At 47.3% G+C, this 21,906-nt stretch overlaps 1 protein-coding gene across 4 annotated transcripts in view; it reads right to left on the bottom strand.

Annotated features, from left to right (window-relative positions):
* Positions 1-21,906, bottom strand: part of LOC8043697 — a 288,228-nt gene that overhangs the window by 126,535 nt on the left and 139,787 nt on the right. For 2 of the 4 annotated variants that reach the window (XM_029987477.4, XM_040505223.2), the window contains exon 1: positions 6,805-7,657. The exons of the other annotated variants lie outside the window; for them this stretch is intronic. In XM_029987477.4, the coding sequence (XP_029843337.2) occupies positions 6,805-6,883 (79 nt within the window). In that variant the 5' untranslated portion in view covers positions 6,884-7,657. Of the gene's footprint in view, positions 1-6,804; positions 7,658-21,906 lie in introns of those variants that run through there. 4 annotated transcript variants of the gene reach the window in all.

Raw genomic sequence — 21,906 nt, 5'->3', positions numbered from 1 at the left:
AAGGGGGCTGCAGCCCTGGGCCCCAGGCTGTCAGAGGGCCCCATGCTGGCCCCTGAAAATTAAAAAATGTTAGTCGTTTTTTTTGTTTTTTTTTTTTATTTAAAATGTTTAGGCAGAACGCAGAAGAAACACTCCGAAGGCACTCTGGCGCAATGGCCTTCTCCTTCTCTTTTCCTCAACAAGGAAACAAGGATGCCATAAAGTTCCCGTCACTAGATCAGCTGGCGTTTGTGAGCTCGTTGTTCAAGAGCGTGCCGCAACAACAAAATTTAACACGGCCTCCCATGCACCTTGTTAGATTTTTCTTTTTCAATTGGAGCTTGATGGAAGAACGGTTATGGAGCTTTCCTTTATACTGGGGCCCCCTTAGCGCGTATTACGGACAATTGTGGGCAGGAAGCTAAGCAACGCAGGTGATTCTCACTTGTTGTTTTAAACCTTTTCGCGAAACTCTATATGAAGTTTATTCCAGAACGATAAGTTTGGAACAAGCACAAAGGTGTCCGTAAATCTTCCGGACACCGTCGCTATAGCCACCAAGAAAGAGGCGTTTCAAGGAGCCGGCTCTTAAGACGCCCCTCAACAGTTTTCTACGGGTACTGACTGCAAGGAAGTGCTCTAGAGTTGACATCTGGTCTGCCAGTGCAACTGAACACTCTTCCTTCCAACGACTGATACGAATACTGCAATGGTTTTACGAACCTCTGAGATATAACGTCTTATTTTTTAACGTTGAGTCCCAGAACAAAATGGCCACTGAGGTCTAAATTACTGCATATAAAAAGAATAAGATTAGTACTAAATCTGATGCGAAATATTTTCCCCATTCAAAAAGACAGCGTGTAGATACAAAAAGAAAACATCTCGAATTCTCATGATAAATTCTTTAAATGCAAATGTGCCCGAACGACAGCGGTCGATGTCTTAGAATCGCACGCAGTTTCTCCTATGCTTTAAATGTGGAAGTCTGTCTTTGTTGGCAAAACGAGGTTTCAGTTATTAGAAGAGCGTTTACGAAGTAGTTTGATCGCGATAAAGACTGCTTCAACAGACGAAATTTCTTTCTTGCTTATGTCACTTCCTTCACTGTTCACACAATTTTTATAATTAACAGAGGGCTAGTTAGAAGTTAAAACACTTCCAATAATTTGAAACAATTACAAGAATAAGGGATCTAGATTTTCGTGGCAGTTGTCAATTTGCGAGGCATTACATTTAGGACAAGCGAAATTAGAATGGCAATTTCGCAGGTACCTTTTCGGTTGCTGCATAACTCAATTCATGTGTGATTAATGATGTCACTCGACATGTTAGCAAGGGGGTCACCTGTGCTACAAGTCGACATCGTGACCAATTTGTATAAACTGGCCCGGGCATGTACTCTATGAATCTAGCTGTAATTCTAGTCAAACAAATTCATGAACGGAGTTAACATTTTAAACGGAAGCAATTTAGTGTTTTTTTGTTTGTGGTTAAGTTGTTGGATGTGAACGACAAATCCTAATATTTTCCACCTCAAAATTACTATATTGTAAATTGCTAGAGCGGTTGATTATTTCCAAAGTAGCTTCCAAACAATCGCATCCGCCTCAATGCCAGCAAGGAAAACTTGAATTCCATTGAATCTACGGATCTAAAGAAGGTTCGACAATAATCCTACGATGAAACACATCTAGATTTAATAAGTTCAAAAATATACATATCCCCGTCGTCATCGTTACCTCCACCACCACCATCATCACCGCCACCATTATCATAGGTAGAGGCCTGATAACAGCCTCAGCCCAGGGCCCCCAAATGCCTTAATCCGGCACTGCGGTGCTACGATATTCAATTGGAATGTTGATCAGTTTACACGAGCTTACTGGCACTGGTGGGACTCAAGGATACTCGGACGCAACGCCACTTGCCAAGAAATTTCCTTTGTTGCGGTGTGATTTCAAGGACAAAAGCGAGCGTTTTCATTCAATCTTTCCATCGCGCAACTTGATGACGTAACTAGGGGATCGCAATATTCTCCTGTGACGATATTTGAATGCGGCTCATGGATTGGACCCGAGCATCGCGTGGGCGCTCGATTTGGGCTCGTGATAATCGATAGCTCGAGACGCATTCGGGTAGGGGCTCATGTCCAATCCCTGCAATGACGACAAGAGCCGGATCATAAGAATGTCTGTAACTCAGCGCGTGTCCTGTGCTTTTTCAACCCGAGCGCGTGGCTACGATCAACATTGGCGACATATAATCGGCTTTAGATCACGTGGCCGCTTGTTCGTTCTTGAATTTTTTCTGGGATTGCCATATCGTAGAAAAACAACATCAAGGCGTGTTGTATAGATTGTAAATGTCGTGACATAATTCTAAGCAGTATTTAGAAGAAAAAAAAAAAAACAAAAAAAACATGGTGCATCGTCTCTTTAAGATTTTCTTCTTCTCGCACAACTTCAGTGACGAGTCACTGTCTCTCGGGCCTTGTGTATATACCCTCTCTTACTCTTCGTTTCTGAGCGCCGTGAGATTTCTATCGTGTTACTTGATCTTCATCGTCTGCGAAAGCCCCATTTCTCACCATCGACCAGCTCGGCCAGCCTCGGGAAAAGAAGTGAGCGTGACGCACTGAGGCGCCAAAGACCTTAATTTTTCCTCGTCGTCAAACACGGCCCCACACGAAAGGACGCAGCGCTAAGGGAGACGGAGCACGCCGCGGATGCCAACAATAGAATTACGAGAAGAAAGCGCCAGGATGGAGACGGGCCGAAGAAACGGGCCAATTAATAAGAAAACGGGACGCGCCGAAATATGGCGGCTTCTGTGTAGCGTTTTTCTCCGCCGCCATGTTCACTTAAAACGGCGCGCCCAGCTGCAAGCAAGTCTACAATAACCGAAGTGACGCAAGCCCGTCTGCACGGCCCGATAGTGTACTTTAATTGCCGCGTGATCCCTAGTGCGAAACGATATTATAATCCCGAAAAAAAAAAAAAAAAAGGAGTAGGGCCCCGCAAACGAAAGCAAACTGAACGAATAGGTAATAAGGCAGAGGGAAAAGAAAAATTCCCGAGCTCGGAAAACGAAGATGAGCGTGCTAAATACACGGGCGTCCGCTTTCGCAAGGACCTCACACGTCACACGTAAAAAAAAACAAAAACAAAAGGGTGCGTCCGACGACACAGATTTTATGCCAGCCCTGTTCGCTTACCAGGTCTCTTTTTAATAGTATTTTTGTTTCCTTGGCGCTGCACATCCTCCACGATATATATGCCACCGCAACCCCCCCCCCCCCCCCCCCCCCAAACACCGCCCTTTCCTCTTACAACTAGTCACGTACGGGAAATTGAGACCCCCAAAATCACCCGATTAACATCGCCAAGCAGCTATAGCAGCGAAGCGCAGCCGAGCGCGATGCAACACTGATCCGGTTTATCCATCTCCAGAAGATGCAACGAAACAACCAAACGCGCAAAACAAAGTCGCCAAAATAAATAAAAAAGAAACAAACGCACCTAAGTAGGAGCGGAATTTGCCAGTCAGTCGAAACGTCTCGAGTAGAGTCTACGCAACGAAACGCGAAGAAATATAAGTAAATAATAATAAAAAAAAAAATAATACAAGACGATGCGTAGCTAAACGGGGGCAAGAGGAGATGAGCTAACGGGAATAGGCTCTCCGTGTACTTCGAGGGTACACGTGGATGATACCGCTCGGCCGAACGCAGTGGCGCCCAAAGCAACCAAGCGTGGTCACGACATGCACAGAGAGCTCGCCTTCTCTTTCGGCGTTTCGCGCTACAGTGTGTGCGTAAACGGACGATCCTCCCTCGAAAAAGAAAAGCGAACGACCCTTATCGCGTGTCATCTCGTCACGAAGACCAGTCCAAAAGACGCGCAAGTTTGGCAGCACATGAAGCTTCAAAAATACCTTTTTGCGTTTTTTTTTCGAGGAGCAACCAATAAGCAACGGTAATACTTGCAACGAACGACAAGAAAACAGGCACAACGCAAAAGGAGCGCGCTGTTTTGGTGTGCTAGCAGAAGGGTTGGAATGAGAACGCAGCAAGAGGAAAATAAAATTTAAAAAAAAAAAGAAGGAAACGGAGGATGCAGTGTCAATGTTCGCTTGTTTTCGTAGCGTACCGGCATCGTCCCGTGTTCTCCTCCTGTTATTGCTTGCCTTGGCGAAAATAACGCCGACGCGGAAAGGTTGTCTGACTCACGACGGAAGACTGCACACGTCCAAACAGGAGCACATGATGTTTGCCACGTCGACGAAAAGACTGAAGCTGCTCTTATAGGGTGAGGCCGCCCTCTGACAACTAATTTTGAGCATTACAACAACGACCACGCTCGCGGAATCAAAAGAAACGATACTTAAAGGGTCAGCATTTCAAAAGGCTTTTCTTCAAAGCGTGTAACTATTGCGAGAAGAATCGGAAGACAAGCGAATTTCGTGGAATTTCTTCAGTCGAGTGACCTTGGTGAGAAAGGCTACTCACACACCAAAAAGACAAAAACAAACAACCAAACGCCTACATAGTTCTTATTTTTGTTTTTCATCACTTGTTGAGTGACTCTGACAGCAATCACTCAACATAGCAGACGCAATCAAGTTAATAGCGACTTTTAGAATAGGGGGTCCCACAGCTTTGGGTGCCCCAACCAGCTTGAGGCGTCCCCCACTGAGCATGCGCAGAGCTTCTGAGCATGCCCATTGCGATGCCCGAGCCAGGACCAACTTGAATAGGGGTTGGTCCTGGTCCGAGCTGTTTGGGGCACCCAAAGCTTTGGGGCCCCCTATTCTAAAACTCGCTATTGCTGTAGGACGTTGTAGCAGCAGAACACGCGCACGAGTCACCGTAGATGTGCTTCCGCCCTGGCCACACCGAGCGGCCAATACCCTTTTCAAACCTGCACACTCGCGCGTGTACATTCCACGGAATTCTGCTCGAGCTATCCCTGACATCATAACCCCATTTAAAGCTGCGTAGTCGCTGAAGTTCCCATACACATGTCACTGTTTGGGGAGTGTCGCGGCCGCTCGGCAAAAATACTATACTTACTATACCACCCTACTATGCTCAAAGAAGTTCATTCGTTTACAGCGCTACGAAGCCCGTCTCGGACGCACAACTTTTAACTATCAGCGAATATCCATCGTCTATCGCAAATGCGATTTCCACTTCAGAGTCCCCTTAAATCGGAAACAACATTAACTTCGTAGGTAAGAACATTACACTGATATACGGCGCTTTATATACCGCGCTATTCACTTTTGCAGACGTCAAAACACCACTTCAGTTGTTGCCTTTTTTTTTAACAAAATGCATTAGAAAACGGCAAATTGTTTAATAATTCTCATTAATGCCGAAAGACCTACTAGCAGCAGGGGCGGATCCAGAACTATGTCTTGGGGGGGGGGGGGGGGGGCGGAAAATTTTTAAGGATACTATTCTCCCATTCTTTCTTGTGCAAGGGGGGTCCACTCATGTCAAATTGCCCTCCGAGAAGAGGGGAGGGAGGGGGTCGACTTTGTTGGGGGGGGGGGGGGGGGCGGCCGCCCCCGTCGCCCCCCCCCCCCTTGGATCCGCCATTGTTTGGAAGTGTGCCTGCAGTCCAGGACCCTGATATTTGGTGCGCCCAGCAGGCGCGTCCACCCACCGCTGTTTTAATCCTTTGTCCCTCGCGTCAATTGTTTACGTGTTTTCTTCGAGCTGACGAAAAACCCCCGGGGGGGGGGGGGGGGGGGGGGGTTGCCTGGCGAGGCGTTTGGGGGGGGGGGGGCGCCCCCACTGCCCCCCCCCCCCCCCCCTTGGATCCGCCACTGACTAGCAATCAGCATTACAGGTGATGGAATATATCTAAACGCCATTCGGGCGATCCGTGGATCAGTTAGCGATCGCGACTAAGAGAATTCCGCTAGACCCGTTCGTATACGTGTCACGGGGGCTATTACTACTCACGGAGAACCAACATATTTTCTCCAATCCCTACAAAATTGCTTCTTCAAGCAGCTTCCCTCTACACGAACTGCATAGTCGTGCACTCTTCAGTGCAAAACAAGCACACTACGCGCCACTGTTAGCGCGTGAACGCGACGTGGGCGCTATATTTCGCAATTAACTTCCGACGGGTATTGGAGGGCACTAAGTTGTACCACTTTGGTGAGTGCCCGGAATAAGGATTTTCTACCACACCGGTAGTTTTGATGACAGCCACTCGATTTTAAGACGAAGAAAAAATCAGTCAACACAGGCGACCGGTTTGGTTGCGCAAACAGTGCGTATTCGATTATTACCCGTGCCTTTTTAATTAATGATGGAAAAGCACACAATGACTAGCGTCTATTTGCAGCCAACTAGGCGAACGCGTAGACAGCAAAAAAAACAAAAAAACAGCAACATGTTAAGAGCTAGCGTATTGTCCGGACTACAGGTCATAAACTATACATGCTTAGAATTTAAAATAGTACGGGTTGCGGGCTATACAAGTTTTCTATCTTGTTCACTGTGATGACAGGTGACGGATTTTTGAACGACAGTGTCTGTTAATGATCATTAATGTATGATCGAAATTTCCGGGTGATCTAAAAAAAGCTGGCATTTGCGAAGGTGTGCTGGGAATGGTCATTTCTAACACGCGGAGTATGCGCCAGGTGGCGACAATATAAAGAAAAACTTTTATTTTACAAGTACGGTACCTTTTTTTTCGGCCCCATACTATAATCAGATAAAAGGAATATAGCATCAAAGAATTTTCTTCGCCAAACGAAAAAAAAAAAAAAGAAGTATCTAGATATAGTCAGTGAACTCACCGTCGGGATCCAGGAGCTGTTCGTAAGCATTGGGTCCGGCCCAGAGCACCACGACAGATGACAGCCGTCCGGGAGACATTATTTGTCGCGCTCAATCTTCTTGGTCAGACCAGCGATCGAAATCCTTTTTCCCCCGAGAGCACGCTGGCACTTTTTGCGAGGCCTCCAGGCACACAAACAGAACAACCACGGCAGCACACACGTTCCTCCAAGTCGGTGTCCGCTCGCCGCAGCAGCAGTGGTAAGGATGTCAATCAATCAAACAACGCCGGGTGTTCCTTCTTTTTAGAAACAAACAAAAAAAAAAATAATTGTCTCCAACTCGGAGGTACCACGACCGGGTCAGTCCTCCTCCCGAAAGATACCGAGTAGACGGCGGAATTATAAAGATTGATAAAGGCGCGTCGCTGGCGAGGTTCGCCACAGTCGAAATCCAACGTCCCCAGGGAGGCGCCCAGTGTACCAGAGACGACTGCCCCTTTTATCTACAATCTAGCCCTTTGCCCCAAAACAAACAAACAGACGAAACGAGAAAGCGAAAGAAAATAAAGAATTAATATGGTTCCGAGTAGCCAAGTAGCAACTCCCACTTAGACCGGCACTAAGGCAGATCAAAAGAAAACAAAACTCGCGCGTTTGGTCACTTTCTTTTTCTGCTACGAGGAAGTCAAACGGATCACCGCACAACACACGATCACCAATGGACGACGGTCGAAAAGATCACCATTTCACAGACGCACACCGGCCAACCAGTCGATGAATAAGCGGCGACGTAGCGCACACGTCTCCATCGGCGAGGAACTGGTGGAGAAAAAAAAAGTCTCCGAGCACAGCTGGCGTTGTTGCGCCGACTGAATCTCCGCCACTCGCGGCGACGTCGAAAACGTGCCGCCGTCGACGGGTGAGAGAAGGACTTAACTGGGAAAGGATGACAAGGCGGAGGGAGAGGAGGCGATGGAGGAAAAGCAACGGAAAAAGCGAGCGTAAAAGACGAGAGGAAACAAATTACGCGGTGGCGAGGGAACCACGCGAAACGGGTGACGTCCACGCGACGACGATGCATGTGGCGGTTTATAAAATAAGCACTGAAATTCTCAATTTCCCAGAATGGCTGTGCGTTTTAAGCGTCTGTTTAAACCGCTCGTCGCAGTGTGGGCCCGAGTTTATATGCGTGTATTACGAATTAGGGAGCGGAAAATTTTCGAAGCCAGAATGGACTCATGCGCGCCTGTCACTGTTTTCTACGAAATCGCAGTCCGCGCACTCGAAAATATGACTTAGCGGGATGGCGCAAAGCGGCTCGGAATTCCGAAATCGCTAGGTGTGGGAATAATTTCAAAATTACTTACAAAAAAAAAAAAAAAAAAAAAAAAAAGGTGCTGGTTTGCTATGCACATACACTAGGTAAACCTGTACTATTTGAGCGTGTTGGTGCGTATTAAACGAATCCTGTTAGTGCGGGCACGCAGAACCAAAGCACCACGGAAGACAGCGAGCTCGCGCTGAAGGAGGGGCCTTCTAGCCTCAGCTGAACGGAGGTCACATGCAGCGAGCGAACCAATGCAATTTTTTGGCAGGTTCGCAAATACACGTACTCGCCCACACGCGCAGAAACCGTTCGTCCGTTTGGTGCTTGTTATGCTCCCTTTTCAAAGCGAAGAGATCGCACCATGAAGGCCGGCTGAGAAGGTCAAAGGTCGTCAGAGTTGGCGATTAACGGGTAAAAGAGGTAACGTCTCACGATTCGTAACTTTGGGCCCTGGGAGCCTGAAAAAATCTGAAGTCTCTGACGAAGTCGCAACTCAGCGGCGAAGCTTTTTCAGTGCAAGTTCGGCACGTGCCCTTCCTGCATTTCGCTCTCGGTGCTTGCAGGGTGCTCGCGGTGCCCACGTGACAACAGGGCGATGCTCCGCGCCATCGTTCGTGTGCACAGCGGAAGCGCACTCTGCCAATGTTCGACTGCACCGGTAGCAGGAGAAAGAGTAAAAAGTAGCAAAATACGTCACTCGTTACTTGCAAACAAAAGGAACGTGTTATCGTTACCGATAAAAAGCGACGCACGTTACGCTTTGTTTGTGAAATAAATGTTTTACTGTTTTGACAATAAAGATATGCGTAAGCGCCATATTTTAAGACGCATCATATCTAAGCAGAAGCCTAACCTAACTACCTTATCTTTTTTTTACGGTTCCGCCTGGGAAAAAGGAGGTACTCTTTTGAAGGTAGGTGGGATGAGTACAAGAATTCACGGCTTGGGCCCTAGGAACACGAAAAAAAAAAAAGTATTCTTTTACCGGTTACACAAAATAAGTAAAGCTAAAAATTACTGTTTTGAAAAAGTAGCCAGTACGTTATTACGTCACCGATACCGAAGAAAGTAACGTGTTAGCATCAACACTGACAAGAGGTAATCGAAAACCAAAACTCCTTCTGAGATTGCCGTGTTCGCGCGCTTTACACAGACGACGGAAGGCAGGCTTGGCAGTGAATGCGAGGAGGCTCGGGGTTCTTCGTACTGAATCAATTTCACTCACCAATATATATTTATTTTTTTTTTTGCTCGCCTAACTGTATCCGGAAAATTTGGAATTTTATTCACTTAAACATTAAGGTTTATGTTTTCCCGTACAGAGTTAACCACCTACATCCAGCTTTGCAAACGCCTTTGGTAGCCGTGATTTCTAATTAAGATATACGTCTACCTCATTTTTGTGGAGGTAGATTGCAGAATAACTTTCCATTGCGTGCAATTGCGTAATTCCGTCCATTACTTCCTGACGGCACCCACAAAACCCATGGCAATACGCCGTTAACGATAGACAGGCTACGATGTCGTAGTGTTCCTCAGGACGACCATGCAATTATGGGTACCCTAATCATGGCGATTACTAATCGAGTGTTTAGAGCAAATGAAGCAAATGGCAATTCAATGAAACAAAATTCTGAAATTTTGTCTCCTTAGCATGAGTTCTCGCGAGCTCTAATCTATCGGTTCATCGCCCGGGCGAAACCCCGCAATCATTCTTTCGCCCTCACGCCGACCACGTCCAAAATAGTTACTAGACAACTACCTTTTTTCACCAACATATGATGTACAAACCCTGTGGGGTTCCCGAACAGACGTGGCCAATTAACCTAAAATAGTATATAAAGGTGTAAAGATTATAAAACAAAAATCAGGTGAACGAGTGCATACTCGAGAAAAAGAGAAATGCAAGCTTTCTTACATGCCTGGGAAGAAAACAAAGCAAACCCTAACAACTAGAGCTGAGAAAAGAACATTACGGTGGCCTTATTTCCCGGACTATAGTCCGTGGACTATAAAAGTAGAAATTTTACGCGCTGCGGATTATATACACGGATTTGACTTTTTTTTTCATATATATCGTTTATTATGACGAAACGTGAGGGATCTTGCGAATGACTGATTATGTTAATAATGATTTCTGTGTGGTACAAGCAATTCTTCGTGCGCTGATAAAACAAACATTCTTCACGCATTTTTTTTTTTTTTTTCGTTTGAAAGGGATTTTTAGGCCTATCTGGACTCGACACTAACTTCAAACTCAGCAGACATCATACGTAAGAAAGACGAGCGCAAGAATGATTTAATTCGCTGTCCAAGGTCAGTTCCACATGTCCGCGATCAGTCACGACAGCGTGCCGCCGGTGTTCGAGCAACGACACTTTGTAAACAAACAGTGTCCAGCAGCTGTCAGTGTGATGAGCGGCACTGGACCGAACGACGGTCAACCGGTTCTACTTCCTGGAGATCGTAAACATTCGTGACTGGATTGCGAAAAACTGACAAACGTTCGTCGGTTGTTGAGTCGCTAGAAACGGTCGCATCACGTCTGCTTCGAGCAAACGGGCGATACCCATTCAATGTGGTTTTAGTAGATCGTTCCGATGCCTACAATAACGATACCCGACAAGGATACGATGCACGCGCAAAGTTGTCGGCGGAGTATCGGCTATCGTCATCGGAGTTACCCGAAATATTAATTTAAACTCCCCGCCGATAACCCGCTTAGAGGTCTCCAACTTACGGTCCGCCAGTTCCACTAAAGAAAACAAACAACATCGCAGCGGGAAGACGGCCGTGGAGCGTCCCTCAAAATCAGCTGAATCGCTACAAGAGTGTCTTCTCTAATGAGGCCTGCTTTTACCGCTCATTCACACTGAAAGCGGATCCGCGTTCGCAAAGCGGTTGCGAACGCGGTTGTATAAAGATTCAGTACATTTGCACGCGCACCTGATGTCATCGAGTGCGCGTGCAATTGCACTGGATGTTTATACAACCGCGTTCGCAACCGCTTTGCGAACGCGGATCCGCTTCCAGTGTGAATGAGCGGTTAGAGCGCAGCTCTTAGGGGCCCGTTCCCGGCTTGAGCGGCGTCGGCGTCGCCGTAACCGCAACCCTCGTAACCCTCGTGAGGGTTACGAGGGTTAATCTCATGAGGGTTACCCTCACGAGGATCACGAGGGCCACGAGGGTTACTTACCCTCGTAACCCTCACGAGGGTTACGAGGGTTAGTTACCCTCAAAAGGGTTACCTTCACGAGGGTTACCCTCACGAGGGTTACTTACCCTCGTAACCCTCACGAGGGTTACGAGGGTTAGTTACCCTCGAAAGGGTTACCTTCACGAGGGTTACCCTCACGAGGGTCACGAGGGTTATGAGAGTTACCCTCACGAGGGTCACGAGAGTTACCCTCACGAGGGTCACGAGAGTTACCCTCACGAGGGTCACGAGAGTTACCCTCACAAGGGTTACTAGGGTTACCCTCACGAGGGTCACGATGGTTACCCAGGTCATGTGACCCCCCGTTGACGTCATAGCCACTGATGACGTCATCAGTGACGTCACTGATGACGTCACCGGCATCCGCATCGTCATCATCACTGATGATGTCACCGGCATCCGCATCGTCATCATCACTGATGACGTCATCGGCATCGTCACGTGGCCCCAGGTCACGTGACCCCCCGACGTCACGTGACGCCCCAAGGTCACGTGACCCCCCGAGGTCACGTGACCCCCCAGATCACATACCCCCCCCCCCCGAAATCACGTGACCCCCCAGGTCACGTGACCCCCCCCCCTCCCCCCAGATCACGTGACCTTCCTCCGTACCCTTCCCTATTCCTCCTCAAGAGCTGCGCTCCAATTCTGCGTTACAGGGATTTGTAAACGGCTTCCACTTTTTTTATATCCCATAACCAAGGCGCCTGGAGTGGGCTTTATTAAAAAGAAGCGAATTTCTTCCAGAGTGAAATTCGTCGCAGTCTGCCTCAAGGTGAGGGGGGACTCACATTGACGCCGACATCACATTTCAATGGTTTGTTCATAAGCGACGGCAAGCTTCTTGCCCACACACCATCGCGCATGCGCGGCGCCGGTGGCGTCTGCTAGGGGCGCTCCGGTTTGTTTGTAAACATGAGTTGGTGTATAGATGGACGTTGAATTAGTGTCTCCCAGCACTACTCAGTGTTTGACAGCAATGGATTAGAAGCTAGAACATGACCCGGTTGGAAGAAAGAAGAACACAGGAGCGAGTAAAAGCATCAAGCAGTGACTGGGCTCTGTGTGCGAGCGAAACTCAACGGCTACCAACGAATAACCTAGGACTTCTCGTTCAATCAAAACGGCAAAATAATAAAAAAAAAAAGAAGAGCGAACGGTTCGTTTACTGAAGTTACGCGAATACGGCACGGGTGAAGAGTCTAGTCGCTTGCCGCCTAACCCATGCAGGTCGCTCGAAGAAAGAACACGCCGGTCATGGATGGTTGAGCCGTCAGCGTTTGGTGGACAATAGGGAGTTTTCGTAGACCGCGTTTTCCCCCTCCGCTAAGCCCTCTGCAACGAAGACGCCGCTACTGCGCCTGCGCGCCGATGGCCCTGACTGTAGAGTTCCGGTATCGTGGCGGGTTGCGGAGAGCCGTTGCGGGATGACGAAAACGATCTACGCAAAAGTCACTGATAGAGAAAGTGTCGCGATCGAGGAGCCGACGAACGCGTCAACCAAAAAAGACACCCGTGCCACGAAGCGGGCCTCAAAACAGAAAGCGGAAACGACGCAATCGCTCGGTCGGACAGACGAGCGCCCCCGAATTCTGCTTACATCGATTGTCTCGAATTCCAGCGGAAAGATCGGCGGAAACGCGTCGAAAGTTACGCTATTCCTCTTACGTCAACCTCGTTTCCTCGCACAGGCAAAGGTATCATGCTATGAAGTTTTACTCAATATTCTTCAGTGTTTCTCGACGTGAAAACGCGGTGTACCTGAGCGCGCGATTAGGTTGCGCGACCAAAGATATTCAAATATTCATTCAAATAAAATATCAAGATATTATATCGAAGGACAAATAGATTTCGTAGTGCGCTTAGATTTTTTTTTTTTTGTCTTTAGCTTCTTTTTTTTGTTTATTTAATCGAATATTCAGACGGCACCGGCATCATCCCCATCCAGACATCGCCGCTGCGATCCCATTCCTATTAATGCAATAAAATATTGTTACTAATACAAAAAAAAAAAAAAAAAAACGGCGCCCTCTTATTAATAAAAACTGTAAAACAATGTTTGTGAGTCCCGCAATGTTCGGAATTTTCGCATTATTTCTATAATCTGGAGAGGCGAATTACATTCAGAATTCTCAAAATTGAATGCATGGTCGAAAACATGACCGTCCTCTGCCCAATAGACCGATCTCACCAGCCAGTTTGGCTACGCCACCGCTGCCGCAAGGCATCGAGGAAACTTTAGTCCTTTCGCACCTCGCTGAAGCTCTGCGCGTGCAGAGCAGAGACGGCACGACGCATCTCGGGCACTGCCGCCTGCCCCGTACGAGCTAAAGTTATGGCGGCTTCATGCGTGCGCCGTATATGCTCGGTGAGATCGGTCTACTCGCGAAGTATTGGGGGCGCCAAGAAAATAGAGCGTTTTATACGAAGCTACGAGCCCTTGTACATTCAAACGAAACTGCTTTCACACGTTTAGCCCTTAGACCGCCATGACGCTGTTAACATTCGATCTACTCGTGTAAGCCTGCGGGCGCATTTGCCGTGACAGCTTTGACATCCCGAGCACCTCATTATCGCTCTTCAGTCCACGAGATTGCTGCGATAAGAACAATGAAGAACCAATCAGGAAGCAGCAAGAATGTGAACATAGTAAGCACCCCCCCCCCCCCCCCCGTTTTTTACCTAGAGCGCGTACTACTACTACTACCTTGCCTCATACGAACTATGTCAGCGACTATAGACCAGCACAAAGGCAAATAAATACACGCGAGGGATGACGACCAAGCAAAATAAAAGAGAGAACAGATGTAGGCATGCATCTTCATATCGAGCTCTAAGTAATCAATCGGCTGTCAGTCCTGTCGTCTATCTTATCAGTTACTTACGATGTATGTCATCACAAATGTTACGTGAGCGAGGATGTGTCACGGCATTTACTATAAAGACAAAGAATGAGAAGAGTCACTTTCAGGTAGTGTGGCAAGTGGTAAAACGCAGGCGATTGATTTATACCCCGGCAATGCGGTGAAAATTTGGGTAATTTTCGGCCACTGTCATTTCGATTACGACTGACAGTATTCTTGAAGCTGAAGGCGTAATCTTTTCCTGTAATTAAATGACGTGATGATTAGGTTACTTCACCTTGGTCAAGCATTTCGGTATCTGTATTCGAAAAAAGAAAACGTGGTTCAAAGGTTCACGCGATGTCTTTCAATATCAATCAAACTACACGGATTTTAAAGTCGATGGCATTTGCTGTATCTATTCTATTAGCGTGGCACCAAATACCGAATTAGGTTTATAAGGTACAGAAAGAGTTCTTTGATGGGCTGTTATGTAATACACTTAAATGTCAGAAAGACGAATGATATCTAGTAACCGATATAATGAACAACATTTTGTTTGCGCCTTTTGGTTACCACAATTCGACGGTGTTTTCCTTCACTGCGCGTCTCAGCCGTTGAGCTTACTCAGTCAGTCCGAGGGAAGCTCCGAACGAGTTCCCGCGAACTCATTTGGTAGCCAATGCCATTTTCCGTTAATGCCACCAAAGGCTCCCGCGCGTGACAACGCACAAATGGCCTCCGCGGGAGAATCTCATTCGCTGGACATTACATTAGCTTCCCCCGTGACAGGGGGTATCAATCTACCAGCAGGCTCTGAAAAGGGGGAGGGGACAAGCATGCTTGATTCAGCAATACACCAAAGGAAAGCCAAAACGCTGAATAGGGGAGACCTTTACGTGCTGGATCAAGGATGGAATCGTGGCACGAGCGAAGGACCAAGGACCTGTTTAGGCCACCCGGTTTCTTACAACGTGCGACCGAAACTCAGCTACACGGCGCATTTGGAAGGACCTCTGTGAATTTGCGGCCACCTCGGCCACGATTTCAACCCGCCACACGAGGGGAATTGAATTCCTAGGTCGGCACTTTGCTTCGGAACCACCTGATCGGCTTAATTGCTGGTGGTTACCAAGGCGAACCCTCGTTTTGGGCATAAGCCTATTTAATAAGTTTCAATAAAGTTGCCGACTCACTGACTGACTGTGGTTACCAAGGCGAAGAAATCGCGTGTTCTGCTGCCAAAAAGGTCTTTACTGCGGCTGTGCGATTAGAGAATGCTGCAAGTTAAGAAAAATCTATGGCAAATTGCTGTGAAGACTCTGGGCTTTCGGACGCCAGACGCCTACATTCACGGCGCTCTTCATTAAATAGCTTAACGCGTACCATATGTACACTTGATAGTTGTTCCTATAATGAAGCGATACTAGCGCTAATCGGACTGATAAACCTGGCGATCTTCGAGAGCCTTCCATGCTCTCGAGCTCCTCCTCGCCTACCCTCCTGGTCACATGACGTCTCGTTAACCAATCAGTGTCGAGCCTCGCGGCCACGCTTTTATCCAGGCTTCCCTTTTACCTGGGATTCACGAAATGCCGAACACCTCGCCAAAGAAGTGAAAGAACGTATTACACTAAAATCAGGTCAAGCTGCTCCCCTACAGAGCCTTCCGATCTTTCCCCTTTAGTAGAGCAAACGCTGGAGAGGAGGCGATTCACTCGCCTCCTCTCCAGCGTTTGCTCTGCTCAAGTGGAAATAGTAGAAGGCTGTGGTTCTTTTTGGAGTGTTGAAGCTAGGGATGACGTTGCGCTAGTTGCTTCTAACCAGACTTCGCACACCGCTAGTTTTCACGCATATCCCTACAAAAAAAAAAAAAAAGAAGAGTAAAAGAAAAAAAAAAGGGGAACTTACTTTCTGGTTTCAAAATAATCATTAAAGAAATTAAAATAAAACGTAGGCACTTTTGCTCCACAGAACAAAAAGCCGTAGAAAGAGACAGAGCAGGCACGATACTCCCATATTAGCCCCCGCTACCTGTTCACGATCAATGCCGCGACCAATAGCTGTTTCGCGGAGGCCCTGCTAAGCGTGGCCGGTAACGACGTTCAATGCCGCTGGATGCCGGACGCTTGAAACAATTAGGCGAGAACAAAGGCCGGCGTCGAGGCCGAGCTGCGGCTTCGTGACGTAATCAGGCATGCGCAGTCGGCGACCTGCGTGGATCGCAGCTGCCGGCTGCCATACAACGTGTGGCAAGAGGCTTCTCACGCCCGCACTTCACCCGAACGTAACAATGCGCGGATTGCGTGTGTGCTGTTCAGCCGATACGCCGCTGTCACTGGAATGCGCGCATGCTCAGTTTGACTACAGAGATTTTCTTTTCTTTTTTGGTAGTTGTTCGGAAACAACTACACTGCTCCAACGATTTCAACAACCAATGAAACAATAGGTGCGCACTAGAAATTTAACGAAACAAAGACTGTAAAAGCGCTACCACTTTCCTTCCCTTTATTTCACGTGAAAAGCACTAATAGAAGGACCATATCGTGTTACAATATTCATGTAATATATATATAATATAGCCGTACAAATTATAAAAAAAAACACAACACAGTCATAACACTAGTATATATCTATATGAAATCATTGCTTTCTGATGGCAGTCTTGAGCAACGACATCTAACACTGATTTCTGCGAGAGTTTCCCATCCTAATTAATCAAAGAGAACGAGGAAATAGGAATTAACAGTGGTTAGGTCACATAGCCTAGAGTGTACCATGGGCACGACTGCTCGTGTGCTCGAGTAAGACAGACACTTAAATTACGAAGAGACTACGTTCCGCCTCGGAGCTGTAAGAAAACCTTTGTCATTCTCAGCCTAACTGGAGTTACCACAATCAAGCTTGCGAAGTGAAGAATACTCTGCTCGGATTCGAAGTCAGTCATTTAGCGTTGGAGACAGCTACACACATTTACAAACAATAAACGGGATAATGCAGTGCAGGAAGCCCAGATATCTGGGGACAATATATGTGGAGAGCAAGCTGTCTGTTTCATGCGCAGGAGTTTCGGTGACTTCAGAAAAAGGTCGAGCTCAGATTGGCTCTGATCGAAGGATAATGGCTAGACATCAAAGCAAGCTACTTGGGGTATCCGTCATTCAGAACCAAACAGAGGTCGGCGTTCTGACGTCACCACAGCCCCTGTAAAAGAAGCAGACGATCGAACTTGAGCTCCGCGCACTCCATTTCACCGTTAACTTGTCGCCAGCCAATACGAGTGTCGGAGTCTTCACAGCCCGTGACAGTTCTCACAGTCGTGGGGACTCTAACGAGTTGATGTATCGTGCCTCTGTGCGGCGGTATTATCGGAACTGCCTCTAAAGAATTTTGACACGTTACGCTGCAGCAAAGTTTGGACGAAGCCAGCAGTGGTATTAGGTGCGCCGCAATTACTATACGCGGCAGAGTTGTATTAATTTGTTTTCAGTAATTGTATGAGCTACCGCTTGTTACAAAAGATTCGATATTACGACCTTGGGTACTAAAAGAAATTGTATTGCTTGTATGGTAGGACAACGGAAAGTCAATGAGCCGCAATCGGTATCTGGTGTCTCCGCTTTAGATGGGGAAGTTAGTGCGGTGCCACTGCTATCCTGGGGAACTCAATGTTTCCAAGTGAACTATAGGAGAAAAGAAACGGTAATCTCACTGTAATGTGGAATGACATTTATGGCGAAAACCACACAACCAAAAAATGTATTCAAAAAGCTTCTTTTCTCTCTCTCTCGTTTCCTAATGATTCACTTTGTTTTAAAGTTCACAAATTTATAGTGATAATAAAAACACCGAGGCAAAATGTTGCCACCGGAGACACGATGAGGACGCGCAACAACGCTTACGTCGCTGTCGCACGGCGTAACTACATTTAATTTTTTTTTCCCACTTGTCTAGAGAAAATATTTGGAGGGCCTACAATAAAACAAGCATGAAAGAAGACAACAACAAAAACGGAGCAACTTTGTTCAATAGAAACTTCATCGGACCGCGTACAAAGTTCACGATCGTTGGTTCCTGTTTCAGAAAAAGCCTCAAAATACCGGCGGCAAAGAAAAAAAAAAAAATTGTAAGCGCCGCACTTTGGTCTCTCATTCTAATCACACGAAGGGTGCGATAGCCCGGAGTGATCCATCATCCGCGCTGACTCGCGCGGCCTCTCGAAGCGCGCCGTTCTCCAAGAAGAGACCGCTCCGGGGGGCCACCGCGCATTTAAGGGTTGGATCGGATATTTTTATTTTTTATTCGTAGTACCGGTTAAAGATAACCTTCTTCTCCGCCGTGCGTGCTCTTCCGAACAGAAAGAAAAAAGGGTTCCGTCTATTTTCGAAAGCAGCTGGCTTTCTGGCAACTTTATCTCACATCAGACGAGCGTCGAACTTGCTTAGAGCATCATTGGGGCTTCCTCCTTGCTTATAAGTTTGCTTGCTTACTTGTTTGTTTGTTGGTCCTGTCCTTCCTCACGCTCCAGGGTTCCAGAACGTCTATCATATCATTACGTTTGGTTCAACTTTTTGAGCACCATACCGAAAAAAAAAAAAAAAAACGCACACATTTTTTTGTGTTTGTTGTTTTTATTTTGAATCCCATAATAAGTGAATGATTTCTTGGAGTCGGGTTAGAGACGTGCCTTGGTGAATGGTTAGCTGAGGCGACACCGGCACCATGTTGACGTTTCGTCCCCTGACAAACAGTGAATTAATGGGTATATTCACTTGACAGCATTGCGTCACTTTGCTTGGTTCTTCTCGGTCATTTTACTTATTGCATCATGAGAACGACAATAAGGTGGACAGCGTCGAATCAATCAATCAGCCGAAGACTTCATTTCACATCAGGCATCATCCGACACTGATGTACGCTGCAGGGACAAAAAGCCAGAAAGTTTGACTTGACGAGGCCTCCGCCGCCTTACAATTACAACGACAAGCCAACAACCAACAAATCAGAAACAAAACACAAATATATATATAAAAAAATATTGACAGGGAGTATGAATAGTTGCCGTTTGGGAGTTGATAGACCAACTCATGTTTACAAACAAAACCGGAGCGCCCCTAGCGGACGCCACCGGCGCCGCGCATGCGCGATAGAGTGTAGGAAACTCGCGTCGCCCATAATTAAACCATTGAAATGCGACGATGTCGGCGTCGGTGTGAGTCCCCGCGCTCTTTTTCGCGTTGGAATTGTTGATTCTACGCTTTTCTGGCAATGTCTGCTACATGAGCAGCCTCAGCGAAATTACCGAGGCTGGTTACACCGCAAAACTTCGCGTGAATAATGTGAAATGCGACGATTCATTCCGCGTGGACGCCGCAGAATGAACGTAAAGCCTGATTCGCATGGTGAGATTCCGCTCGTAATTTTCAGTCGCGACGTCGCTCGGGCTGCAAAAGCGTGAAACGTAGCTGAGATGCTCGACGTCGATACTGAAAACCCCAAGCAGAATTGGACCAAGGGAATCAAGCATAACAAGTCGGTGATGGCCACGGCCCACTGGTAACGATGATGAATATCTTCTGGTATGTACTGTTTACGCCGAGCCTGCTTACCCCAACGAACCTTCAACCTTAAAAGTCTTTTGAGGCCTGCACTTACTTCTTATCGCGATTGCCGGGTCAACGTTTAGTCTACGGGCCCGTGTCGTCTTAAAGAGCAGACGACAAGCAGAAACGTTTGAAAAAGCAGACGACAGTTCGAACGATCAGGCGGCCGTTTGGACTTGAAGACGCACTGTACGTAGTCCGCAGGTGGTCCGTACAGCTTGACGGGTTTTTCCGCGTTCATGTTGGAACAAAACAAATAAATCTGATGACCACAACTTTCCGCGAATGCGACCCAAAGTGCTTCTCGCCGAAGCAATCGTGGTTAGATGGCATCTGGTTTTCCCTTTTCACGGCTGATATCCACCTTCTCGGACGAACCGAGCACATGAAAACTGACCAATTCAAACCTTTCTCGACTCTTTTGGTACAGCCCCAGTCGCGGCGTTTTGACGAGAAGGCAGGGTTTTGTCAGGTTCCTTTCAAAACAACGGAGGAATGCACTACCCGCATAGTGACCTGCGCCCGCAGCCAAAGACCGGAACCGCGCTCGACGCGCCACCACCGCGCCGGGACGTAACAGAGTTAAATTCGTGTACAAGCTTAAGCGTACAAACCGAAAAGGTTAAAAAAAAAGCACATCAAGTAACCACTTTAGAATACGGCGGAAGATTAATGTTCAGCTAATCAGCACAGGTTAACAGAAAGGCAAGAAAATCGATGCCAGTGAATACGCCCCTTCTCTGAGACGATGACTTAAATTAATTAACAATTCAGAGAGCTACTCGATAAGAACAAACACACACAAAACCGAAAACCAGATCCCATCGATCGTTTCCTCCCTCGATTGAAAAGGGAGCATTTCAACCTCGGCGACCAAGCGTTCTGCCTCACTTCCGGTTTTGGTCGGCAGGCTGCGCAACCAACGTACGGCTGCCAAAGGAGGACACACGGCGCTAGATCATTTCATTCGTCGCCAAAGCAGCATCACCCGCTGGAGTAGCGCAGAAAAATCATTCAGCTCTGTCAAAGATACAGACGCAGCAAAGTCTAAATCAGCAGCCAACTGAACGAACTAACAGATGTGTGTTGTTTTCTCATATTTCTCTCTTCCCTAGTTTACCGAAGTAAACCGATACTCTTATTTTGTTCTTTTGATTAAAGACTGAGTTGGGAGATGGAACGGGAGATGGACAAAGCATTACAGTCCCCATTTAACTACCAATATTGGTAATTCAGCTTTACCAGGGATGCTGACAAATGTGTCTCCCGCCGAGACAGGTATGGGTGTCCGAAATCAAAATAACAGAGCCAACGAATGCACAGTGGTAGGATAAAGAACTGCAGGAACGAAGCAGTCGCGTTGAGGTGACAGAAAAGGGACACATCGGGAACAGTTTTCTCTAAGTTTAATTACTGATTAATGAACGCACAGGCATTCTGAGAGGGGCATGTGGTTGAACGTGCAGACACATTGATGACACCGAACGCCCTGCACTGGTTACAGCCCAAGAAGTCTGGCATATTTATTTTTGGGTGTTCTGATGCCGAGGAGCACAGATGCATATATGTTTTCTTGGCTTTTCTTATATTTAATAAAGTCTAAAAAAGAACAACAAAAACAAAACTGTTCTGCGAGTTTCGTCGTTATACAAAACACTGGAAATTGCCTTTGGTGTCTCTAAATACGACCCCTTTTCAGTTTGAGCAGGGTGCGGTCGGTCATTTGTTGATCCAACGAACAACGGCGAAGAAACGCGCTAATCTAGAAACAGCAACAAAACAACACAGGCCCTTGAAAACTGTTTGCCGCAAACGAAGTGGGCCGACGGTAATGCTACAAGGAGGAAAAACCACTCCGAAGTCAAAATCGAACTGTTTAGCCCACCGCGCTGACGCGTGTGTTTACCCAAATAACGAGCCTCCTCCGAAACTGGGTCACGAAGAGCGCGTGTCGAACACCGCTCCCCCTGGGCTTAGTGGGGCGCATCCGATCCCCCCGCGCCCTCCCCGAATTCCGTTCGGAGCCCAGACGGCCGCAGGCAAATGCCCTTCCGCCGAACAGGAGGCCCCGACCTTCATGTTTCTCAGGCGCGAAAATCCCTGCCGAAGCTTAGCATCGGACAGTTTGAG

This window comes from Ixodes scapularis, unplaced genomic scaffold (assembly GCF_016920785.2).
Source record: "Ixodes scapularis isolate PalLabHiFi unplaced genomic scaffold, ASM1692078v2 PGA_scaffold2__306_contigs__length_199485367, whole genome shotgun sequence".
In the NCBI taxonomy this organism is placed as follows: Eukaryota; Metazoa; Arthropoda; class Arachnida; order Ixodida; family Ixodidae; genus Ixodes; species Ixodes scapularis.
The sequence above is the reverse complement of the archived record's forward strand: the minus strand, read 5'-3'. Positions and strand labels throughout refer to the sequence as shown.